The 27099-nt window shown below is 40.2% G+C and overlaps 2 protein-coding genes across 5 annotated transcripts in view; one reads left to right on the top strand and one right to left on the bottom strand.

Moving 5' to 3' along the window:
* The first annotated feature begins 1800 nt into the window (after positions 1-1800).
* The window catches only part of LOC129775694 (multidrug resistance-associated protein 1-like), a 71952-nt gene continuing 46653 nt past the window's right edge, over positions 1801-27099 (top strand). For 2 of the 4 annotated variants that reach the window (XM_055780712.1, XM_055780711.1), the window contains exons 1-2: positions 1801-1913; positions 1978-2235. In XM_055780712.1, the coding sequence (XP_055636687.1) occupies positions 1899-1913; positions 1978-2235 (273 nt within the window). In that variant the 5' untranslated portion in view covers positions 1801-1898. Of the gene's footprint in view, positions 1914-1977; positions 2236-12133; positions 12667-12726; positions 16118-27099 lie in introns of those variants that run through there. The other 2 variants (XM_055780715.1, XM_055780716.1) reach the window with 2 other exon arrangements.
* LOC129775696 (uncharacterized) lies at positions 19813-21343 on the bottom strand. The gene is made up of 6 exons (XM_055780720.1): positions 21033-21343; positions 20765-20975; positions 20457-20708; positions 20297-20396; positions 19983-20237; positions 19813-19923 (listed from the first exon to the last, which is right to left on the bottom strand). Exons 1-6 carry the CDS (start codon positions 21304-21306, stop codon positions 19840-19842), a joined length of 1176 nt encoding a protein of 391 aa, XP_055636695.1. The 5' UTR covers positions 21307-21343; the 3' UTR covers positions 19813-19839.

The raw sequence follows: 27099 nt of genomic DNA, 5'->3' as shown, positions 1-27099 counted from the left end.
GAAATAAAGAAAAAAAAAACTCACCAATGTAATATAAAATAATTACCAATGCCGAACACAATTATCAATTTTTGTCACCAGTAAAAACATGGTACTTTAATATAGAGAAAACATATTTGATTTGAAAAAGGTAATTTTCTTTAATGACTTTTACTTCCTGAGTGTTTATTCAACTCAATGCGAATTTTAATTGAACCAACATAACCTAATACTACATGTAGAGCATATGGGAAATCACTTCTAACATTGTGCTCATTTTTTCACAATACACGATCGGTCATTGATATAAAATTTAACGAAACAGCCAACATTAAAGTTCCAAATTTAAATTTTATTTACTAGAATTAATCGTATCATTCAACTTACTTGCAATATATAAATGACCCCGACTTGCATATATTTGCAATGCCGATTTCCCCTGGGCACCTTGGTTTTGATGTCTCTGTTAGGGAATACATTTCGGTAGGAACAAAAGCTTCCCCTACTTTCATGTATTTGCAATACCGATTTTCCCCAGGCAGCTTGGTTTTGATGTCTCTGTTAGGGACCCGCCGCATGTGTCGTCAATTTCGATCAATCAGAAGTGAGTATTTCCGTTAGGATACGGATTGAGATTTTTCAATTGTTCGATAGTTAGTTTCATGACATATATTGGGGAAAAAGAAATGTCGTATTTCTGATCAAAATTTGACGCTTTATTTCACATACTTCAAATTATCCAATTTAAGTCAAATATGCGCCGTTTAGTTTGCAAACTTGTTGCCATTTTGAAGGCAACTTCATTATGGTTCCAAACGGTTTTATGGTCTATACCCAGTTCCTGGCCAATCGAGCGAGTGCTCACATGCCGGTCTACTTGGATGATTTCAACGATTTTATCGGTTTCCACAACGATTGGCCTACCAGTACGGGGTGTATCTTCGACAGCCACTACACCAGAACGAAATCGATGAAACCAACGCTGTGCTGTGCGAATCGTTACAACAGTATCGGGTCCATAAACTACACGATTTTTCTCGGCGGCCTTCGTTGCAGTTTTACCTCGCAGGTAGTAAAAACGTAAAATATGGCGAATTTCTTGCTCGGTGGACTCCATCTTTGACGCGCTATAACTTGAGACTGAAAAGGACAATCACAACACTGTTGAAACGACACTTGTAGCAGATTGTCGTCTTTAAATAGCCGTATAGTACGACCCGATGAGATAAGTACAACACAAGATATGTTTAAGTGTTGCCATATATTGACAATATACGACATTTCTTTTTCCCCAACTCAATATTATTTTCTTCAACATAAAAAAATTGTTATGGAGTGTCGAAATCGATTGACGCAAAAATTTCATCAATCCGTCATGAAATGACTGAACAATAAGCGATTGAAATTGGGCAATTTTCACGATGTGCTCAACTTTCGACTTTCAATTTGTACCCCAATATGTTCTCGAAAGATGTAATCCTACGTCAATAATCGAAAATATTTGGCCCACTGTATATGTTATTACAGTTAAATTTTCAGAAAACTTAGAATGCCAAGTTGCTTAATTGGGTAAGTTCTTCGCGCTCAGAAAGTTTCATCAAGTTCTGATAGGGTCATGCAAACATCTGGTCGAGTTGGCACGAAATCCGTCATTTACTCCTTTTCGCTATCCATCGATCACGCGTAATCTCATTCGGTGTGATATTCACTACTACTACTACTGCCAAACGTAGGAGGCCGCGGTATAATGCATCCCAACAACGCGCATTCGCAATCTCGCAACCCGCGTTCTCTTTCTCTCTGTTTTGTTATTCAGTCCACCATTGACTTTAGTTCGAAGCAGTCGCACGCAGCGTCTGACATGAAGCTTGGGTAAACACACAGTGCGAGATAAGCGGTTTGAATTCATCTCAAGTGCCATGGAGCAGCAACAGGTGAGCTTCTGAATGTCTGGTGATGCAAAATGTAGTTTGTAGACTATTCCCTCCCTGATTCCAGACTTTGCTGACTTCGTTGATTTATATTTCGCAACATGTTTTTCTGTGGGTGCTTCTCCCGTCCGAAATACGTTACTACCAATGTCATGCGGTACGCAAAGATACTGCAAAAATGACAACAACGACAACGACATTATTCGCTCTTTTATCGCTGGTTTTGATGAACATCTTTAATGCGCTTCTCATAGTTTTGGTAATCTCAAACATTGGCCGCCCGGCAACACCAGTTGTGACGCAAGTTTTCGAAGTTTTGTCATATGTAAGTAAAGTGATTACTGCTCAGACCATTCGGTTCATTGTTTGATTTGTTGGTCATTCAACCGCCAAAATACATTCAGATTTCAGATTCAGAAAGGGCAAGACGTTTCTCCAACATAGCTAACGGATTGCCGCGCAAGCATAAATTTAAATCAATCAGATAAAGATCTACGGTATGAATGAAACGTTGCTATAGTAAAGGAGAACTGCTACGGTGAACAGAGACGCCCCACAATGATGACTAGCATTGAATATGATTTTGATATTGAATATGATAGTAGATGGCAGATCGACGAACGTGAGAGTTGATCAGTTGCTAGTTCTACTAGTTCTACTAAAATAACAATTTATGTATTACTGGCTGACCCGGCGAATTTAGTCCCACCCGAAATTGATTTTCCATTTGCTTGATTAGTTCTCGAGTTACGCAGAAATTGTGTTTCATTTATATGGCAGTCCCTCCTATGCGAGGAGGTGGGGTCTCGAACTATCACAAGTGTACACTTCTCGCTATGAAGGAAATCCCTCAGTGCTATAACGCACCTTCCCCTCACGAAGGTCCAAATAGAAGAGAGGCCGAGTCATGATATTCCATGACCAGTGATGGTAAAAAATCACATTCAACGATCAATGAATAAGTATATCCCTCTAGTCGGATGTTTTTAAATCACCCCCAGCAGGCGAGGCTCTTTTATTCTTCATATGTACACAGAGAGAATACTTGGAACGGTGAGCTACCAAGATCTCAAAAAAGCAATATGAAAGAGGAATCCTCACTGTATGCACTTCCGAAGCATTACTTCTACTACTCATGGTTTATCGTGAGTGCAAGCCACAAACGATCAATCCCATCCCTTAGAGCGGATGATGATCTCTTGATCGGAAAGTGTACAAGAGACGATCAACTGAAATCGAGGACTTCCGACATATGTGGTAGTAGATTTATTGAACGACTAAGGTTTTTTTCATATCCCTTCAAACTTGTTGCATCTCTTGAGTGTACATACTGCTTTGTCCGCAGATTTGTTTGGTTGAATCTGGTTAATTCCAAATATTCAATCTCCATATTGTCGAATAAATACTGTTGGAACAATCGGTATCGCAGAAAATGATTATCAACATCCTACCTAATCATCAAACGGCATACGAAGAATTTAAGTGAACTGACGGCATTGGAATATATGCTTTGTGAGGATCACACAATTATTATTAGAGCGGATAAACGTCCGACTGGAAGTCATGAACATCAATTTATTGTTCCCAAGATAAATTTATCCTTTGAAGGTCGTTAACCTTCCTAAAGATCAGATGGAATACACTCCAATGTCGTCTGGAATAACCGAACCAACACCTTATGATCGTGATGTTGTTTTTGCTATTGTTCTGATGTTTCATAACACGGCACTCTATTGATTATTCGCCGAAAATGAATAAAAAAATATCCTTGCGGTTAACCTACGGTTTTAGTAGCGGTGCAATATGGTGAGCCAGTCTCAGGATAAGAAAACATTTTAAAATAAAGCTTTTTTTTTTGAATGAATCAGTAGTGAAACAAAACGTCAAAAAATTTCTCAGCTTTGTGATAGCAGATAATCATTACCCATTTGAGTTGTATGAGTATTCCCCCCACCAACTGTGGATAGTCTATCTGCATACAAATTATGTAGAGTTCCACAATCTTAAAATTTCATGAGTAAATATTTAAGTGCTTACACAAAAAACAGGAAGTGGGTTATATCTATGGTATAACCGCAAGGGTGACGTAGGACTATCGTTGATTTAGAGATCATTTGTATGAAGTTGAATCTGAATTCATTCTGAATGAATGAACATTTGGAGAACTTCGAAAACGAGAGCGTTACGTTGGAGGCACAAGGTTTTATGCATCCAATATTGGATACGGAAATATCCTACTGATGGGGAAGAATAATCTTCAGAAGCTATCCTGTTGATTGCGATTGATTGAAAAATCACAAAACCTAATGTATTTGGTCACAGTTTTACATGGATAGAAAACATCAAAATAAACTCTTTCATATGAATGTAATTTTAAATTCCCAGAGGAACTGGCAGATTATTTTCAGTAACGATTAGATATTTCCACATTTTCCTCGATACTGGAAGCCCACCAGTGGTTAATGCTAACTCGATAACCATCTGTTAATAGCACTTGATTGAAACATATTTGGTCACAGTGTTACATGGATAGAAAACATTCAAATAAACTCTTTCACATGAATGTATTTTTAAATTCCTAGAGGAACTGGCAGATTATTTTCCGGATCTTTCTCGATCCAAACGGAAAGAATTCCGTGCGTGTATGTGTGTGTGTGTAGCGGCTGCTTCGAGATCGAGATCTTCCCGATCTTCTTTGTAGCATCACTCTCCTCCTGATGGATTCCCTTCTGGCCTAAGGTGCACAAACAGGCTCTTGGTGACACCGTTCATCCGCGCTTTCATGATAAATGAAGAAGGTAAGGTAAGGTATTGTATTATAGAGACTTTAAACTTTTGCAGTTCATTCGTCTCTAGCCTTGAGAAAGGCCCTTTGAAAACTCTACTCTATTCTACTCCAGCGCTACCACCTCCGCCCTCTTGCCTTGAGAAAGGCACTCGATCCCTCGCCGTCCAGCCCGTCCAGCAACGATGTTGTCCAGTCGGTGTCCACACAAAGAATGATAAATGAAGAGCTTCACCACAACAGCGACAACATGCTCCAATCGCTGTTCAATTAGAACTGAGTGGATTTCCGAGCGGCGCTCGCTTATATACCGATTGGTGATTTCAATAGCCTATTTTGAAAGCAAATTTAAGACTATTGAAACAAGTTTTTGGATCAGAAAGTAACAAGTATAGAACGCGTAGACATTTTATCTTTCGAATGAAGTGTTTATCATACCATTTCGTTCAGTTGCCCTATGTACTATTAACGCTCAAAATCTCGGTCTCCGGCGTAACGCTTTCGTTTTCGAAACTTTGATTTTACACCCCGGTATAGAAATGAAAGACGTAGTCCTACGTCAAAACATATGTTGACATATTTGCGCTAATTTATGTTTTGGATTAATTCAAGGTAATTAGGGTCTTTTCTAGCCACAAGTTTACTCGTGCCCGAAAGGAGTGTTCTGTATTTGGGCTGGCGGAAAAATATATCTCGCAAGACCACGTGTTCGATATCGTAATAACCTTGGCCAATAGCGCATTTTCATTGACTAATAAAATTAGTGATTTGAGGGTGATTTGATTATTGTTTGTAGTTTCTTGTAGATGAATTTAAACACCATCTGAGAAATTCTCTGTGGAACATTAAACATTAATGTCGTCTTATCTGCTGTAGCGCATTTTTTCCTCACACAGTTTCAGCGAAGTAAACGCGCTCGGAGAGGAAAATTGAACGCCAGGACGAGAGAGCGAGAATCGTAAAGCGTACGTCATAGAGATACTCATTCCCATGGAGCAAATTCTTGTTAGGAGTTGTAAACAAAACGAGGGAGGCGGGTAACTCAATTATTCGAACTAGCTTCAGTCAGGCAATGCTTTGGTCAACTCAGAGTTACCAAGAGAAAATCATTTGGTTATGATGGTAGAGGATTAATAGTTAAGGCTGATTTAGACGATGCCAGTTAGCGCTCTAGTTGAAGTATCCAGTGAACAGAGAACAGACACTCTGTTCAAGTTACTTGTACCAGTATCGAACAAGTAATTGGCCTCTAACTTGAACAGAGTGTCTGTTCTCTATTCACTGGATACTTCAACTAGAGCGCTGACTGGCATCGTCTTAATCAGCCTTTAGTCGCAGTTTGAGCAGATTTCGATCTGTGCAGTTTGCAATTAATCGTAAATCTCATCATGCTCGCTTGTTTTCCATCATTGTCCATGACTATCATGGAAAAGCATGGCAGACTATGATCGATGGTATAATATGTATGTCGTGCCACACATCTCCCCTCTCCACAAATTAAAAAGTCACAGAAGGTTGTGTCCGAGACACGACCGCATAGTTGACGTAGGATTTCGTTAGGCTATCTGTTGCAGGCTGATTTTGGATGTTTGAAAAAATAAATTGTTAAACTCTTTCATAATGATCTGATGGCCCTGAAAAGGGCCGTTTGGTTTGGTTGTTGGGTATTTTTTGTTCATTTCACCAGTGCTTTCGGTATCAGTGATAGAAAGTTGTTTCAGCTCCGAGGCACGTTTACGAGATTGGCGCTCATATTGCGTAACATATATTCCGACATATTTACTCACGTAAAACTTTATGGAGCAACAAAAACAACAATTCACTTCTGTTGTTTTTTTTTGGCAGCGGTAGCTTTTTCGGAGCCGCTGCTGCTTATTTCTGTTTTCATTTTGGTTGTTTTCGTTGACACCATCACGTCGAGCTAAACGGCGAATAGCGAGTTTGATACACTGGATATTGTCATGTAGAACCTTGCGATACGCTTCGATCCTCCTTTGCCTTCCTTGCCGCATGAAGTCATGTTGGTTGATGTTGATCTGATGTGACCACACTTAAAACACTAAAAACATATATGTTTACCGATCTGAGCATCGAACAAAATGAGAAATCTGACTGAGCAGCAGTATCAGCAGAAAGAGAGAACATGCCTGAAACTTTCTGCTCATGATGTTTGCTGTTGCCATCAGTACTGGACCGATGCGGGACACAGCTCGATGGTTGATGTTAGGCCTCGATGTTTACCGCCGCTGCTGCTGCTACTGCCACTTAAGTTCGATATGAGACACAGCTCAATTGTTGACCGCTCAGATTCGATGCTCGTCTTGAAGTTCACTGCTGCACTTTCACGATTCCAAGAAGCGTGTGCTCGCACTTCTGATGGAGAGAGCGTGCCCGAAATGCTCCGCTCGCGATGCTTGCTGCTGCCACTAGTAGAGTAGTAGTAGTTTGCCGCTGCTTATACTGCCATAGAAGCTTGATGTGAGGCACAGCTAGCCTATTGACCACACAGCTTCGATGCTCGTCTATATATTAGCCGCGTCCACTGCTGCTGCTCTCCACTGTTGTCCGTTCCACGTCCGTTGTAAAAATGAATAAAATCCACGAACGCTCCATCCTTTTATATCATTTGGTATGTGTGAAGTAGACGCCTCCTACTCGATTGTCATGCAGCTTGCCGGTGAACGAACCAATCGGGGGCGAAAAAGAAATGACGTCAATTTCGATCAATCAGGCCTAGGTATCTTCTGTTTGGATAGTGGTTGAGATTTTTTAATTGTTCGATTGTTAGTTACATGATATATATTATTTTATTCAATGTGAAAAATCATGCCGACAACGTATGATTCAAACATCTCATCAATCCATTATGAAATGAATGAGCAATAAACGTTTGAAATTGGACGGGTCGTTCATTTATTTTCTAACCGGGAAGCAGCTGACATACTACACTGCGCTTTTATGTACATAAAAAACCACTTTTAAAATGCGGGGGGAAAATCTTATATGAAAATTGCCAGATGTCAATGTTGCCAAGCGTAGTTATTGATGGTTAACCCTTCCGTTACGAGCGTCGTCTATAGACGACATCCGCGCGACGAGCTGTGTGTACGAGCGTCGTCTTTAGACGACATGAAATTCATACTGCTCTTCGATCACACCAGCGCGATGTGCATACTTTTCGGCGCAGTGCTCCGTACAAGGGTAGCACTTCGGCGGAGCACACTGCCATAATGAAAGGGTTAAACCGACGCCGAACCGAACAGCGATGAACGCACCCATATCACGAACTTCGGCATTTGAATTGCTATTATGGTGCTACTCGCCCGTGTAGTTCGCGCAAAGACATCGGCAAAATATTATTTTAGAAAATTCCTTGAGGCATGACCGGAGCCGTTTATATGTATGCATGTATACATATGTATGCATGTATATATATATACATGCATACATATGTCATTCGCCTCCCTTACCGCATCCAGTCAGGTTGGTTGATGGAAAGTATGTTTCTGATGTGATAAGTTTCCTGTTAGTTGCACATGATCAAAGAAAATGTAAAAGTAAACAGTATTTTTGATCGTAGTTTTATATCATTTTTGTGATAAGTGGAAAACAATAAATTAAACTCTTTCGTTTCAAAGCAATATCGAAAGTCCTGAAAAGGACTGGAATGGTTAAATGGGTTGTACGGAATCTGCTGCGTGCTAATGTGAGGTTTCAGTCGGATGTAGCAGTTGTTAACTTTTTGGCAACGGTAGTTTTTTCGGAGTCGCTGCTGCTTTCCTTGGTTTTGGCATCTTCGGCTTCTGTGCATCGGTTTGCAAGGTTTTCGTTGACAACATCACGGTGAGCTAAACAACGGCTAGCGGGTTTGATACACTGGATGTTGTCATGTGGAACCTTGCGATACACTCTTCCTCAACCGGATCCTTTGTCTCCTTTACCTCCATAACCGCATCCAATTGTATTGGTTGATGTGAACAGGATTACCAGCAATGCACACTAGAAGCCAAATGTTTATCGATCTGAGCGTCCAACAAGAATGAGAAATCTGACTGAGTAGCAGCAGCAGCAGCAGCAGTAGAGAAAGAGAGCATGCCTGAAAATCTCTACTCATGATGTTTGTTGTTGCCAACAGTAGTGGACCGATGCGAGACACAGCTCGATTGTTGAGGTTCAGCCTCGATGTTTACCGCCGCTGTTGCTGCTACTGCCACTTATGTGAGACACTGCTCAATTGTTGGCCGCTCAGATTCGATACTGCACTTTCACGATGCCAAGAAACGTTCTCGCACTTCTGACGGAGAGAGCGTGCCTGAAACGATCCGCTCGTGATGCTTGCTGCTGCCACTACTAGTAGACCGGTTTCAACAACCGTTGCTACTGTTTGCCACTGCTTATGCTGCCATAGAAGCTCGATGTGAGACACAGCTCGCATTTTGACCGCTCAACTTCTATGCTCGCCTATATATTAGCCGCTTTCACTGCTGCTGCTCTCCACTTGTTGTTGTCCGTTCCACGTCCGTTGTAAGAATGAATGAGATCCACGAATGCTCCTTCCTTTTATATCATTTGGTATGTGTGAAGTAGGCGCCTCCTACTCGATTGCCATGCAGCTTGCCGGTGAGAGAACGAAGCGGGCGCGAAAAAGAAATGACGTCAATTTCGACCAATCAGGACTGGGTATCTCTGTTTGGATAGGGGTTGAATTTTTTCAATTGTTCGATAGTTAGTTATATGATATATACTATTTTATTCAATGTGAAAAATTGTTATGGAGTGCCGTAATCGTTTGATGCAAAAATCTCATCAATCCATCATGAAATGAATGAGTAACAAGCGTTTGAAATTGGACATTTTTCACGATGCGATCGATTTTCATTTTTCAATTTGTACCCCAATATGTTCTCGAAAGACGTAATCCTACGTCAAAAAATGAATCAATTTGTTTTTGAAGTAGTAAACACATTTACCTTTTTTGGTAACTGTTAATTTATTTTAAAGGATCTCGTGTGGTGTTGTTCAGAACTCATTGTGTATTCCATAATGAATATCCCTTTCCTATCAACCTGACGTAATCTGATACGAAATTCATATGAAATATTATATTGGTAGCAATTGGTACCTGTGGTCAAACCGGGAAAAGACCCCACATCCCCCACCAGCTATAGGCCAATATGCTTGCTCTCAGCAAGCAGTAAACTGTTTGAGAAATTTCTTCTCAACCGTCTATTAGCATTCGTCAATGAAAATAATATTATTCCCCCAGAGCAGTTTGGATTCCGATTCCGGTCACAGTACAATCCATCAACTGCTAAGGCTCAAGAATAAAATTCTTCAACATAACGCAGTATCTAAGTCCACAGCTTTGAAATTGCTGGATGTTGAAAAATCATTTGACAACGTCTGGCATGGTGGGCTTATTTACAAGTTTTGCCTTCTCAATACTCCAGTTTATCTGGTTAAAATAATCCGCAATTACCTTCAAGATCGAACATTCAGAGTTTCTCTGGGCAGTGTTGAGTCAGGGACGGTCGACGACCCTGAGCGACAAAAAGCTCCAAAGGATGCTGAAGAGAAAGATCTAGGGAAAAGAGGTTACATCGCTGCGCGCACTTGGCCGGGAGGTCAGTTGAACCGGTCAAACAGTGGAAAAGTTCCTGGCGAACATGGACGTACATTAGGGTGCCAATGAATGTATGGGAAAAATAGACCCTAACATTTCAAAAAGTTACCCTATACAAAATGTTCACCACCTCGAAAAAACAACCTATGCCAAATTTTAGCTTAATCGGACTTAAGTGGCGCCATTTTTCATAAATAATTGTGTTCTACTAATCAAACTCTTTCATTTGATATCCATATTGATAGAGTTCTGAGAAAATATGTGATCAGCCATTTTGTAGCGCCGCCATCTTGGATTTTCAGGATAATGAAATAGTAAGTTTTATAATGACTACAGAGTAAAAGGTATGTTCCAAATTTCAGATCAATCGGTCAACAGGACGAGGGTCAAATTTATATTAATGTGGGACAACGCTACAAACAAACACGTTACAAATATGTTACAGAGCAAAAGGTGCTAAATGTTACAGGGCAAAAAGATGCTAAATAAAACTGTAAAAAAATATATATATATGGCGCCATTTTGGATTTGCATTTTTCATAAATAAAAATGTTTTTGATCCCCAACTTTTGTAGTGGCAGCAATTTTGGATTTGCATTTTTTATAAACAAATGTATTCTACTAGTCAAATCCTTTCGTTTGATACCCATATTGTTGGGGTTTTGAGAAAATATGTGATCCCCCATTTTGTAGCGGCAGCCATCTTAGATTTGTATTTTTCATAAATAACTGTGTTCTACTAGTAGTTTCGATCGTTGGTAGAGGCGTCTCGTGCTTCTAAATTTTCTACAAACTTGTTCTAGGGGTAATCTAGCTGGTTCGGGTCAATCACGGAGGGCGGCTGCGAGGTGTGCAGTCTCCTCAATCTCAAGCTTAAAGATAAGTATAAACATCATTTCACCTGATAAAGTGATTTTAATAGGTTTTTATATTAGTTTTTTTTTATGTTCGATAAATATAATGTATAGCCGGTTCAATAAACTTCACAGGTTTTCCTTTTCAGGATACCTAAAAATAATCCCTGCCGCGTGTTGTGACACGTAAGATTTTCGGAATTTTGTTTCCTTGAGTCTTCGATAGTTCGCGTTTACATAATCACATCACTTACCTCAGTGAATCCTGATTCTTACCTCTCCCACTAACAACTATCCCTCCCATGATAAACACTAGGGAACCACGCTATAGAGGCGACCCTTCTGGCCTTCGGGCGGTGAATATCATACTAACATTCTTTCCCCTCCCCTGGTGACTGTAAGGACGTGGCCGGCGTCGTTATTGATCATTTAAAGTTCGAATCAACGAAAATTGCACAACGAGAATGATTTGCTAGTCCCAAGCGTCATTCTGTGTGTTCTTTGTGCAATTTGGTTGGTTCAGGTCAATCACGGAGAGCAACTACGAAGTGTAAAGTCAACCCAAGCTTAAGCTCAAGCTCAATAGCTCTGTTCTACTAGTCAAGCCCTTTCATTCAATATCCATATTGATGGAGTTCTGAGAAAATCTGTGATCAGCCATTTTGTAGCGCCGCCATCTTGGATTTTCAAGATAATGAAATAATAAGTTTTATAATGACTACAGAGTAAAAGGTGTGTTCCAAATTTCAGATCAATCGGTCAACAGGAAGGGGTTCAAATTTATATTACTGTGGGACAGCACTACAAACAAACACGTTACGGATATGTTACAGGGCAAGCTAAACAAAACCGTTTAAAAAATAAATGGCCCTAACGTTATAATACATTGTAGAATATATTGCAATATATTGTCATAGAGTGTCTCAATCGATTAAAACCTCAAATCATTATTTCATTGCAGCTTCTTGCGTTGATCTTACTTCTTCTTGGTAAGCACTACAACGTGAAAGATCAAACATTCCTCTTCACGTATTGGATGCTGGATCTGCTGATCAACTGCATCCGTATCTCCGACCATCCATCGTCAGATATCATTCCGTTTGTAAGCGTTCTACTGCTGCTCAACATTTCTCTTCTGTACTTCACATATAATGAGACCAATGATCACTGCTCGGAGAAAATCACACCGAATCTTATACGCTCAGCATATTTCAGCTGGTTCTCTGTAATAAATCAGCACCTCAAACGACGGAACATTTTGGAGCATTTTTATGCGCTTGAAGAAGACCTGCAAAGCGCTCATTTGATGAAAAATGTTGATATTAGAAAGTCCACACGAGGTCAATACGAATCAGTTTCCTCGAAGGAAACCGAAACTCGACCCGAGCTGACGATTTTGGGTTTGCTGCGAATATTTGCTAGAGACCTCACTCTCAGTGGGATCAATCGTTTCGTGCTGACGATCTTTTTCTTCGTTTGTCCGTTTCTGCTCAGGTTAGAACAATTGTCTAGCTGGAATTCTTGATAATGATCAATCGGTTTACTTTTTTTCAGACAAATCCTCCGCACCGATCATCAGCCCTCAACAGCAGAATGTCACTTCTATGTGATCAGTATATTCCTTGTTTCGATTGCGATCGCCGCCCTCAATGGTCAGTACATGTACGAAACGCAGAAAATCGGACTGAAAATCAAATCCATTCTCATGGTTCTGATATATGAGAAATCTTTAAGACTGAAAAGTGCAGCCAAATCACACGTAACACTGTTAACGCTGGACTCGTCCCGGTTCGTCGATTTGCTTCCGAATCTACATCTGATCTGGTCTGGTCCGTTGATAATCTTCATCTCCGTTGTAGGATTGCTAGCGATCCTAGGAAAATCGGCATGGATTGGTATTTTTGTAATGATCACTACCATCTACTCGACGAAGCGAATCACCGATCGGTTTCAGCTGCTACAGAAGGAACTGATGGATCGGAGGGATCCGCGCATCGCCAGCACTACCGAAGCACTGGGGATGATCCGACAGATCAAGTATTTCTGTTGGGAGGGCTTCTTTCAGAGGCGGATACTACGGCAGCGCGAACATGAGTTGCAGGTGTTGAGCAGAATCGTTTATTGGGATGCCGGGAAGTATCTGCTCGGGGTGGCTTCTCCTTTTCTTGTATCTTTAGCTACCTTCGGTTTGATGATCCTGATAGGACATGCTGCGTTACTAACACTAGAATCAGTATTCGTTTCGATCGTCCTGTTCAATATACTTAAGTACCCACTCTCGGTTCTTCCCATTCTATCTTCCACCTGGACGGCAACCAGAGCCTCTGTCGACCGGATCAATGAGTTTCTTAAAGGGGAAGAACTACAGTTGCTTCCCATGCAACATGCGCGAGTGGAAGCGAATGCTCCAAAATTGTCGGAATCCGATGCGCTACAGGTATGTCAAAAGGTTTCGCGTTCTCCAGCAGTTTCAATTGAACGTACGAATTTCTCGGTAGATGGAAAGGTTGTTTTGCAAGACATAGAGCTGCAACTTCAAAAATCCTCATTTGTGGTAATCACTGGACCGGTTGGGTCCGGGAAATCTTCCTTACTTCTTGCTATCCTTGGGGAAATGGATCAGTCTGGTGGAGTAACAAGTTCATCGGGACAGATCGCTTATGCTGCCCAAGAGCCTTGGATTCTGCATGCCTCGATCAGAGACAATATCCTATTCGATGCACAATTTGATCAAGGTTTTTATGACGAGGTTATTAGAGCATGCGCACTCGTCCCCGACTTGGAGATTCTTGTGGATGGTGACGCTACGCTGCTCGGGGAGAAGGGTATCAACATTTCGGGGGGACAGAAACAACGAATTGCGCTGGCGAGAGCGATCTACAGTAGGGCGGAATTGTATCTACTGGATGATCCGCTCTGTTCTGTTGACACCGTGGTCTCCGAATGTATCTATCACAAGGTGTTTAGTAAAAAAGGTCTCCTGGCTGGGAAGTCAGTCGTTTTGGTCACACAACGACAAGATCATTTCGAAGATGCCGACTGCATACTTCTACTGGCGGATGGTCGAATAACTGAAAAGAATTCATATAGCTCTTATCTGAAGAAATATCCTGTAGTCGGTAGCGCAAATTTAGAGGAAACCGAACAGGATGAAGATGATCTGAACACGGACCGTAGAAAACCACAACATGCACAGAACGGAACTTCATCTTCCGCTTGTTCTAAGAAAGTATCACCAAAGATGTATTTACAGTACCTCGTTATGTTGGGATGGTTCCCAACAATCGTTATCATAGTGCTGAACATAGCGATCCCTATCTGTGATATTTACTCAACGATTTGGTTAGCAAAATGGTCTATCATCAATCACAAAGTGAAGCTTCCGGAAGATGACTTCTATCTGTGCATCTACAGCGTCTTTATTGTGGGACTCAGTTTTTTCCTCGCGTTGAATAGTACCGTCACAACAAGTCAAGGAGTTAGAGTCGCCAGAAAGCTTCACAACAGACTTCTCTGTAACATAATCCATCAGCAAATGACCTTCTTCGATAGTAACACCTCTGGGCAAATCTTGAATCGTTTCTCCAGTGATCTCGATGTCGTTGACTCAAAGATCTCAACCAACTTCCGTGACTTCTTAACCAATTTCGGCAGCGTTTTGTCGATCCTAGTCCTGTTCTGTGCCAACACAAGCCTCTATATGGTGATCATCCTCGCACTGGTCGTTACCATCTACTGTTGGCTGCTAGTATACCACCTGGACACATCGAGGCAACTGAGACGCCTGGAGGCATCCAGCCGATCTCCGATCATCCTCCATTACAACGAATCGCGCGAGGGTCGCACTACCATCCGCGCCTTCCGTCAGGAAGATCGATTCCGCAACGAGTTCATGGCGATCCTCGACCGTCATCAGTATTATTCCTACCTCTATCTCGTCTCCAGCCGGTGGCTTGGAGTCCGGCTGGAGCTCATAGGTGCCGTAGTCGTTTACTTCGTGGCCATGCTGGCGATCCAAAATCAGGCCACGATCGGTGCCTCCAATGTGGGCGTGAGTATCAGCTATGCTCTGAGGCTGATTCCACTGCTGAATGCGTTGGTAAGGATTACAGTATTACTGGAAGAAAATGCAACCTCACTCGAGAGGATTGATCAGTATTTGAACGAGAAGGACGAACTGAAGTTATCGAAAGAAGAACACCAGGTTAGCGCAGATTGGCCCACTCAGGGGAAGATTGAATTCGCGAACTTTAGCATGAACTACCATGCGAACTCTGTTGCTGTGAAAAACGTTTCATTGCAAATTAACGCTAAGGAAAAGATTGGTATAGTTGGAAGAACTGGCGCTGGAAAGTCTAGTCTGATCAGCGCACTATTCAGATTGCATCCGTCATACACGACAGGCTCGATTACTATAGATGGCATCAATATCAATCGAATAGGGTTGGAGAAGTTGAGACGTAGCTTATCCATCATTCCACAAAATCCTCTGCTGTTTTCGGGCACTCTCCGAGAAAACCTTGATCCATTCGGAGATCAGTCGAGTGACGCGGAACTGTGGAGAGCACTGGAGTGCTGCAATTTGAAGCAACTTGTAGCGGAGCTTCCAAATCAGCTGAACACGATCATCGATGAGCGGGGTTCGAATCTTTCCGTGGGACAGAAACAATTGCTATGTTTGGCGAGAGGCATCCTGCAAAATACCAGAATTGTCATATTAGACGAGGCAACTTCCAGTATGGATGTGGACACTGAGACGATGGTTCGACAAGTTTTTCTCCGGGCCTTTCGTGACTGTACTGTTCTAATAATCTCTCACCGAAAGAATGTCATCCAACATGTGGATAAGATGCTGTGTATGCGACGAGGTCAGGCGGTGAAGTTCGAGCCTACGGAGAACTTGGAGGAGTTGGATTTGAAGGATTTATGAATTGACATTTGTCATAAGAAGAAACCATCATTGAAATTATTTGATAGTTTTTATTGGTAATCCGAAACTCCATCAAATTTCCTGTCTAATTGCACTGTTGTTGCAATTAGATCCCACGCAGTATTTACTATTAGATCCTCGAATGAAATTTGACTGTGTGCGCTTCATTTGGACACATTGGCCATGTCCACCGGTTTCCATTTCCATTTCCCATCTGACTTTGTTTCTCGAGTTCAATCTGCCGAAGCTCAGTGGACCACTAAAGCACTGCCAAGTTAGAATCGGTATGCTTTCAATCAGATATATCACAGAATCTGTTAGATTAAATAGGAGTAAGTTTCGGTAAGTTTCTTCGTTTTTTTTCCAAAAATTAATGCTTTATTCTGGAAAAAATGTTACAAATTTAATATTCAAAGTATTGCCCATCGCTAGTCACAACTTTGTCCCATCTTTCTAACAAATAACGGATCCCTTTGCGGGAATAATCGGTTTGTCGGCTAACCACGAATCGGTCCAATTTTTGACTTCATCAAAATTGGAGAAGTGCTGGTCAACCAGGCCATGTTCCACCCGTCGTATTCTCCAGACATTGCCCCGTCCGATTATTACCTTTTTCGATCGAGGCAACATGGCCTGATTGACCAGCACTTCTCCAATTTTGATGAAGTCAAAAATTGGACAGGCCTCCCATTTCAGCGTTACCAAGCATGTTTTGACCGGTTTCGCGACATACGGCCGAGCATTAGCGTGCTGCAAAATAAATCTATCGTGGCTTTGCACGAATTGTGGCCGTTTTTCCTTCAACGCGACGATCAGACGCATCAATTGTCGTCGTTAGAGGTCCCTTCATAGATAATGGTCTTATTCGGTTTTAGCAGCTCATAGTACACCACACCCAGCTGGTCCCAACCAATAGGCATCATAACTTTCTGGCCGTGAATATTCCGCGCGGCCGTCGATGTTGATGCGTGGCCGGTGTATCCATACGTTGCCCGACGTTTTGGATTGTCGTAATGGACCCATTTTTCATCGCCAATGATTTGATGCAAAAAACCCCTTTCTTTTATGCCGTTGGAGCAGTTGTCCGCACGTGAAAAATACGGCGTTCAACGCTTCAATTAATACGGCACCCAATGTCCTATCTTTCGGATCATTCCCATTGTTTTTAAACGATCGGATATGGTTTGCTGAGCTACTTCAAGTGTATCAAGTTTTTGTTGCGTTTGTGACGGATCTTGATCGAGTAAAGCCTTCAATTCTTCATCTTGTAACGAGAGCCAGTCGCGACCGGGGCTTTGTGCGTAGGTGGTCGGCTTATGCGCTGTGATGAAAAATGTAAATCCAAGATGGCGGCCTCTACAAAATGGCGGATTACATACTTTCTCTAAACCCAATCAATATGGGTATCAAATGAAAAGGATTGACTAGTAGACAGTTCTTTATGAAAAATGGAAATCCAAAATGGACGCCACTACAAGATGGCGCCATATTTTTGACGTAGGACTACGTCTTTCATTTCTATACTGGGGTGTAAAATCAAAGTTTCGAAAACGAAAGCGTTACGCCGAAGACCGAGATTTTGAGTGTTAATAGCTCCTAAACAACTGAACGAAATGGTATGATAAACACTTCATTCGAAAGATAAAATGTCTACGCGTTCTATACTTGTTACTTTCTGATCCAAAAACTTGTTTCAATAGTCTTAAATTTGCTTTCAAAACAGGCTATTGAAATCACCAATCGGTATATAAGCGAGCGCCGCTCGGAAATCCACTCAGTTCTAATTGAACAGCGATTGGAGCATGTTGTCGCTGTTGCGGTGAAGCTCTTTATTTATCATGAAAGCGCGGATGAACGGTGTCACCAAGAGCCTGTTTGTGCACCTTAGGCCAGAAGGGAATCCATCAGGAGGAGAGTGATGCTACAAACGGTTCCCCGGGAAGATCTCGAAGCAGCCGCTACACACACACATACACGCACGGAATTCTTTCCGTTTGGATCGAGAAAGATCCGGAAAATAATCTGCCAGTTCCTCTAAGAATTTAAAAATACATTCATGTGAAAGAGTTCATTTGAATGTTTTCTATCCATGTAACACTGTGACCAAATACATTAGGTTTTGTGATTTTTCAATCAATCGCAATCAACAGGATAGCTTCTGAAGATTATTCTTCCCCATCAGTAGGATATTTCCGTATCCAATATTGGATGCATAAAACCTTGTGCCTCCAACGTAACGCTCTCGTTTTCGAAGTTCTCCAAATATTCATTCATTCAGAATGAATTCAGATTCAACTTCATACAAATGATCTCTAAATCAACGATAGTCCTACGTCACCCTTGCGGTTATACCATAGATATAACCCACTTCCTGTTTTTTTTTTTAAATACATCTATATGGGTATCAGATGAAAGAGATTGACTAGTATAACACGGTTATTCAAGAAAAATACAAATCCACAATTTTAAACAAATTGTTGAATGGTTTTATTGTAGAGAATTATACTAATGATACAGATAATGCACTAAAAACTAAAAAAATAAATAAGTAAAAAACCCTTTTAAGTTCAACGGTTTCATTATGATTAAACATAATTATAATACAGATGATGTACAGTAAGTAGTTATCACACCCCTGTCTTCAATAATCTAGGGCATTGATGAGACTAAAATGAAATCGTGGGGCAGGTAACGAAACAACTAACTGTAAATAATGGAAATCTGACGTGGTCCATTTTGGATTAGCATTTTTCATAAATAACAGTGTTTTACTAGTCAATCCCTTTCGTTTAATACCCATATCGATGGAGTTCTGATAAAACATTTATTCCACCATTTTTAGCGACTGCTATCTTGAGTTTACATGTTTCATCAATAATTGTATTCTACTAGTCAAACCCTTTCATTTGATACTCATATTGATGGGGTTCTGAGAAAATATGTAATCCACAATTTTGTAGCGGCCGCCATCTTGGATTTGTATTTTTCATCAATAATTGTAATCTATGAATCAAGCCCTTTTATTTGATATCCATATTGATAAGATTTGAAAAAAAAAATATATAGCGCCGTTTTGTGCTGTAACTATCATAGTCAAATCGTTTCATTCGATACCCATATGCGGGAGTTGCATGAAAAAAATAATTGGCCATCTTGGAGTTGGATTTATCTTAAATAACTTAAATAACTGTGTTGACTAGTAGCAATCCCTTTCATTTGATACCCATAATTATGGGGTTTCGAGACAATATGTAATCCGTCAAAATTTACAAGCATACATACAGCTGAATGAAACTGCTTGAAAAGCAGCATGGGAAACTTATATTTCTTCCGCACTGCCGCAGGACACGGTTCGTCAGAATGAGCGTACAATCCACGGTTCTTTACCAATAAGCCGACTCTTAGAAGAAACACATTTTTTTATGAACCGCAGTTCATTTTTGAACCGTGGTTCTCAAATTCAAATTCAGTTGATAGCCGCGGCTCATTTTTAAAGAACCGTGGATCGTACGCTCTTTCTGACGAATCGGCTCAAATGAGCGGCTCGTGAGCGCTCGCCCATCTCTACTATGAAACACCTGTAGATAATATTTCCTGCTTTTCTCAAGCAATCGGAACTTCAAAATGAGATAAAATTCTGCTCTCTCAACTGTTTATTTAAGCGTGCAGCAGTGCTTGTAAATTATGGCATTACAGCAAATTATTATAGTATAGGATCGAGTTCATTTTCCTGCATATTAATCTTGCATCATTCCATTTTCAATGCGCATAGTCAGAGTATCCTTAAGCACCAAATAATACGAGTAGGACATTTGGGCTAACTGAAAATATTTCTCGAATTAAAATCCGCAACCTTCTGGCAATCACAATCACAACTTACACTACCAAACTTATCAATACCGACGATGAAAAATTTGGCCGCCGTAATTCCTGTCTCAAGCTGAGATCTTTGCAGTACCAAACGATATTGGCGCTGCAACTCAGGAGGTTCATTGTACCAAGGCAAGTCGTAGATAGCTGCGCCAACGGCAGCAGCTTCGTCGGTTAGTTGCGAACCCAAATAGGAATAACCGTATGTTTCAATCATGGACAGAAAAAAAATTACCAGCACATTTAACAGTGTGTAGTCCAGGTTCTAAAAGGAAAACGTTGAGTACTAGAATCTCGAAAAAAAATAGTGTGGGTTTACTATACCGTTGACATATATAACATTGTTGTGCACCAGAATAACACGGTGGACATGAATTGCATCATTACTGGAAAGCATAAAATTTCTTCGGCAAGGTCCGTAACTCTGCAAATAAAAAATAAATTATTCGATTCGGAAGTTGTTTATGTTCAGTTTGAAACTCACTCAAAAGCGTTGTTGTGAAGGTTGACAATTCTTATCAATTTCGGTGTTTTTGGGGTATTCTGGGGTAGCTGAGAAAGATCTTGTACCTGTATAGCTACCAAGCGGAACGCTAAGGAGCAATATTTCACCATAATAATCATGGTGGATACTTTAACGACCGATACAAATGCACAGCAATAATACGAAGTCATAGAGATTGCAAGAAAAATGTTATAGTGCAAGTAATTCGTACGTACATGCATCCCATAGAATCTACGGAACGATGGAAAAGTTGGCATTAACAGTCCACAGAAGTAAGCGCATCGTACTTTTGTTCCATGGGAATTTCAAATTTTAGCTCTTCCGAACTATTCCGATCAGCAGTAAAGTATTGGATATTAGTGGTGATAATAGAAGAGATACTGAAAAGCATCGGACAGATACAACAATAAATTCCGTAGAACTTTGCAAATTTGTCTATTTGACCATTTTGCCTTCGAATCTCCTTATAGCAATTCCCCGTCAGGTCGTTGTCTGTAGCTGAAATTTGCGAAAAATTCAGTTCTATATCATAATGTAATGCTTCCGTGAATTTACCTTCATCAATAATTCGGGCGAGCAGTTCAATCAGTTGTTTAAAACAGGTCCCCTTGGCGGCGAATATCACAGCCGCTCCGACCAGATTAGCCTGGTAGATAAACTCGGACCATCCTTTGGCCATTGAATCGAATCGATTGCTTCCCATGCCGAAAACGGCCTTCGGAAAGAGAATAATACATCCAATCCAAAAGCAGGCAAACACAAAACGGTAGAAATATTTCCGATTCTCCCAAAGACCGACGGATCTCAAAATGCGGAGACAGAACGGCATCACTTGAAGCTCAGTTGGAACCTCCCGATTCAATGCTTTGCCCATGTTTCTGACGGCGGATAAGGACTGGGCGAGCTCTTGGACTGATCCCTCTTCTTAAATCCAAAAGCAAATGTATCCTAGGAGAATTAGGAGTTAAGTGGGCTTGGTTTTAGAAGTATGTCAAATACAGGTGGTTTTTCTTCCGTTTTTTAAATCTCATCTTATTATCTTAGTTGTTTTTGTCAGTTATTTTCTTTCCTAGGAAATATTTCTTCAACTTAGCTTGGAACGCTTCGTGAGAAAGGTGGAATATCTTGAGCCAAGCATTATGCTTGCTTTGATACGCTATGCATCCATTACAATGGAATTCATCGAAGTTCTTTTGGAAAAATCAAGAAATCACATACTTCATCGATGTTTTCTGCGAAATTCACATAAAATGGAAACCCTGTATGTTTTCCGTTGCCTTTTGTGAACTGTGCAGTGGTCATTTACATTAATATGTTCACCAGTTCAAACATTTCAACAACATTTTATGCCCACGACGACAACGCGAAAGATGAACAGTTATCCCATGACTAGCGTTGACATTGTTCCAGTTTAAATTGAATCCTTCAGTTTTGACGTAGGACTACGTCTAACCGGAAGATATAGGGGGTGAAATGGAAATCTAGGCACTGAACATGTAGGAAAAAATGCAAGATTTGGAACGCTTATAACTCGAGCATTTCTCAATAGATCGCAAAGGTTTTTGCATCAATTGATAGGAAATATATCTACGCATCTATCATAACGAATAACATTTCATTTTTCTTGAGATAAATAATTGAATAATTGTGAAATATCAAGCATTGTCCAAATACACTATGTGCCCATTTTTGAAAGGTCCATTTTGTGCTCCTCAAATCGTACCGACCAAAACGGGCAACCAGAGCAGCAGCGAAATAGAATGAAGCACGATTGGAAAGGAAAAAGAAAAAAATGAGGGAAACATTGGTCGCAGTCTCACACATGCGTAATTCTCGAGCCAGCCAGTCAGCTTAAAAATCCCCTCTCCGCTGCCGTAACGATCATTCTCATCCGAACCGTACACCACATCGTTTCGCATCACCTCACATCAACAAACCAACACAAGCAGCCATGGTTGGATATGGCAAAGGAGGAAAAGTGAAGGGAAAGGCAAAATCCCGCTCGAACCGTGGTGGTCTGCAATTTCCCGTAGGTGTATCCGCCAATTGCACCGGAAAAGGTAGCTAGGTCGAGCGTGTTAGTACCTGTGTACCAGTCCACCTAGCCGGCGTTATATAGTTTCGGCCGCCGGAGTGATCGAGTTGGCTGGCAAAGCTGCTCGCGACGATAAGAAAACCTGCATTCGGAACATAACACATTCGGTTCGGCGGACATCAAGACAACAGGCAGTTGCAGCGAATGGCGAGTGGCAAACGCAATCGCAAAACGGCATCAGGTAGCAGAAGAAAAAAGTTTGTTCTTTATACAAACTGCTTTGGTGGCAAATCCAGAACAAGGCGGCATCGAGGGCGTTCGAAATGGTTTTTTTCAAAACCACGAGTACTAAGTTTTCTAAATTGGAACCATTCCATAAAACAAGGCGCTTTTCAGGGCCATTAAACCTTCCAAAAAAGAGTTTAGGAAATAAAGTTCAATGCTTTCTAAAACATTATCCAAAATAATAATAAAACACAAATTGATGTTTTCATAATTTGTTTGCCAGGATTTGATGAGTATGTGAATTTGGCAGTTGTTCTGAGCTTATTGATAGTTGGGGACTTTCCTGATTATTCAATTTCCACCAATTCTTAAATTGTTTCCAGATTGAAAGTACAGTAATCTACAATTAGTTCGACATTTAGCTAATTGGACGGACATGTAATGTGACTTATTTAGTTGGACATTTTTGTAAACATAGAGATCCAAATTATGATCCCACATTGAAAGTCGACACTGTACCACTGTCATCGCAAATGTTCAATTATAGGTTAAAATTACCTCCAATCCGGCACTGAGTGGTGGTAATGCGACGTGCCATTGAATGTAATTTACTGTAAAATATGTCACAAGCTGGATGGGAAGAAATTTTCCAACTGTGAAAGCTGTGGCGAGTGACAACAAATCGCTAAACAGGAAGGTTTAGCCGAACAAGATGGGAATATCGAGTGATAACAAAAACACAACACCAAAGGTTCTTTTCAGAACCATTAACATATTCATAAAGAGTAAACAGTAAACTAATCCATTTTTCAGGTAGATAGGTAGGTATTCACGTAGGTGAAGAAAATAAAACAATATATTTAAAATATATATTTAACAAAAGCTGTCTCCTTTGCATAGTCCTACGTCACTCCGGTTATGTCCCCGACATTACCCACCCGTCTTTTTTTTCTCGATCCAGTCAAACAGTTAAATCCCAAATCTTCCTGTTTTCCTAAATATTATCCAGTTTTATCTAGTTTTTTTAATTCACATTGTATGAATATTATCCCTCCCCCACCTACCCTTTGACCAATTTTGTTTCTTGATATTTATCGTTCAGTCGATCGAAGGTGTATTAACCTAGGATCGATCTTTCTTTCCTTACACATTCAAGTCATTGTTATTGTTCTTCTGCTTACACATTCGAATTTAATACGGTGTGGTGCCTACCTAAGCAAGAATGTGCTATGCTGTCATTGAATTTAATTAATAATCAGATGCTCTAGGTCCTTTAAAACATCCTGAAGTTCAGACCAATTGATCTACCATTTCAACCACGACTGGGGCTAAATTAATAGCAAGAAATTACACCTAAAATTCATACAGCTCGTGTGCTGTGCTGGCTTTGAGTTTACATAAACATCAGATGTTATAGGTCCTCAAAATCATTCTAAAGTACAAACGATAATAGAGTCTATTTGCTCCAATAACTTTAAATGATATGAATATAGAACCCAAGTAATCTTGCTTACGTTAAAATCAATGAGAAATGTTATTCTACCAATTACAATTTATCACTGCCCGAAATGCTTCGAAAAGTTCTTTTTTTTTTGTCTCATTTATTTATTTACTAGGCTCATTAGCAGTTTAGCCGTAACAGAGCCGGGTTTTAATCGTGTACATGTACATATGTTTATGTTTCTATAAATTGTAAATTACACAGTCGTTAGTAGTAGCCATTTAGGCGTTAAGTTTTCTGTTCCATTACATTATGGTAAATTACACAGTAGTAGCCATTTAGGCGTAAGGGTATTCTTTCTGTTCATCCATTGTTCAGCAGACCGGACAGCGGAGACAGTTGATATTGATCATTGTTGAGTTATTTATAGAACAGCAGCCCGATGTGTCTTGCAGAGCAGAGCAGTTGCATGGATGAATCGATCTTATTTCGACCGTGGATCGATTTCCATCGCTGATGATGGTTGCGTGGACGTAGTTATTCTATAACAACACAAAGATGGTCAATTGAGGGCCCTGAGTTTGAACTCACGATCGATCGCTTGGTAAGCGAACGCGTAACCAAGTGGCTACGAAGACCCCCCCGTCGAAAAGTTCTTATGTCTGGATTGTTTTAATAGAATACATTTTACGAGTTTGAAATAATGTTATAAAAAATGTAAAATGATTTTTATCGATATTTTTCTCATTCACTTTTAGTTGGGGCCGCGTGTGCAGTACTACACACGGGTAGTTTAGTGTTAAGACGGGCGCTGCAGTGGCCTTGCCACAAGATCCGAATACCGAAAACCAGAATGCGTTGACTGATGCCGAGGCAGAACTGCTGGCTTTCAGTTCATAAATGTTGTTAATATCGTATTTTAGATACTTTAGATAGTCCAATAAATGAATAAAGATGCATACAATAGCTCAATAATTAAACAAATTCATAACAATAAATGCATTAAGGTTGGGTTAACATAGCATGATCAAAATATATGTGAAACCAACGTTGAACCGCCGGCTTATACTGGGTTATACTGGCAGGTTTGACATCTGTTTACCATTGTTATCGCGTGTTATGTACAAATAATACGTATTGCAAAAATTAACTAATCATTGGTAGTATTTACCAAAAAATTCATCATGTATACCAATTTTTCAGGAGAGTGTATTCATATCCAGTTCATTTCCTTCTCATCCATGTGTGGTAGGGGAAATGGGAGGAATTTGGACCACCTAAGCAAATCGCCTAATATTTCCAAACTAACACGGTCTAAAAAAAAATTCACATTGTACACTCAGCTACACTTGTTTTCTCTCAATCAATAATGTTTGATCATTATACCAAGCTTCATACTATCAAATATATCATAGAACGAAAGAGATGATTTTTGGAAATTAAAATTTGATGCAGGGTGATTTGGACCGTCTGTGGGGTGATTTGGTCCAGTGTGTGTTTCATCGAAAAAACATACTTATGTTTATGTAAAGTAATACAAGACAATATTACAATCAGTAACAATGTTCTGGGATCGATACCAGGTGTCTTGGCTAGATTCCTGACTAGAGAAATTGCATTGAGGCCATTTCGAGTTCTGCATGGATCTTTTCACTGTTGTCCGAGCATTTTCAAACACTTTGGATGCTTGGTCAAAGAAAATCCGTTCTTGATGGCCTGCGTTGCTCTTTCAAGCTCCTACTTCTTCCAACGTTGTCTGTCCATCCTTTTCTTGTAATTCAGCGGCATCTGGAATCAAGCGGCATCAATCAATCAATGCGATTAATTTCATTTATTGTTATTAAACTTACAGTTTCGCTGCATCATTGTTCCTTTTCTGTAGGCGAATATAACTTTACTGCACAATACACGGAAAATTTGTTTAATCAGCGGAAAACCACGATCGGAAAACTCACATTTTCTGACAATCAAAGTGATCAAAGTGACTTATTGAGATCGGTATTACATCGCATCACAAAAATGAAACGAAATGAAATGTTAATAATCTTCATGACTCACATTCATAATTCTCAATGACTCAATTCTTTCTATAATAGATTGAGCAAAAGAACCATCATAATTTCACTGAAAAAGCTACTGCTCCCGATGCCTTGGAATAAAACTAATAATAAGAAATAGACAATGGATAAAATCACAATGCCACAGCCATCCATTAAAAATAAAGCAACTTCATGATTTCATGTGTATTTTACCTCAAAGTATCACGAAATCGTAAGTATTTTCAATTTGCTTTTGACGTAGAACTACGTAGAACTACGTCTTTCAGGAAGGGTGCCAAATCAGAAAACAGGTCACGTTTTTATGAAATAAAGTTAACGTTAATAACTATTTTCACTGTGAACGAATTCTCATGATTTGTATACCAATCGAATCGGAAATTCTCTAAGATTTGTTTGATATGCTATACATTACAATTCGCCAATCAATAAACGGTTTAAATTCATGAAAACTGGAAGAACTTCTTTTTTTCCCATACATTTGTTCTGCCGATTTGTGTGCTAACCCTACCCGTATTTCGAATGCTTATAACTCGAACATTTCTTAACAGATCGGAAAGATGTTTGCATCAATTGATAGGAAATTTTTCTACGCGTCTATCACAATTAATAAAACATTATTTTTCATGAGATGTCAATAAAGACAACAAAATGTCAAGCGTTATCTAAACGCCCTAAATGCCAAGTTTTGATTGGCCCGATTTACGATTTCCCCAACACAGACTTCAAAATCGATGTACCTGTGGAAATCCGCTCTGCAAATATACATGCAAGTCAGGGGTATATTTGTTCCCACCGAGCTGTGTTTCCCTAACACGGACTTCTACATCAATGTGCCTGGAGGAATTTGCTTTATCAAAAATG

Source organism: Toxorhynchites rutilus, chromosome 3 (assembly GCF_029784135.1).
Source record: "Toxorhynchites rutilus septentrionalis strain SRP chromosome 3, ASM2978413v1, whole genome shotgun sequence".
Classification (NCBI taxonomy): Eukaryota; Metazoa; Arthropoda; class Insecta; order Diptera; family Culicidae; genus Toxorhynchites; species Toxorhynchites rutilus.
The sequence above is the reverse complement of the archived record's forward strand: the minus strand, read 5'-3'. Positions and strand labels throughout refer to the sequence as shown.

What these genes read in the sequence shown, in the direction of transcription:
- LOC129775696 (XM_055780720.1), bottom strand. Translation starts at nt 21,306, where the DNA reads ATGCCGTTCTGTCTCCGCATTTTGAGATCCGTCGGTCTTTGGGAGAAT. An exon ending in GAAATTCCCATGGAACAAAA is followed by an intron (nt 20,709 to 20,764) that starts GTACGATGCGCT and finishes ATCGTTCCGTAG; the next exon opens with ATTCTATGGGATGCATGTAC. An exon ending in GTATTGATAAGTTTGGTAGT is followed by an intron (nt 19,924 to 19,982) that starts GTAAGTTGTGAT and finishes AAATATTTTCAG; the next exon opens with TTAGCCCAAATGTCCTACTC.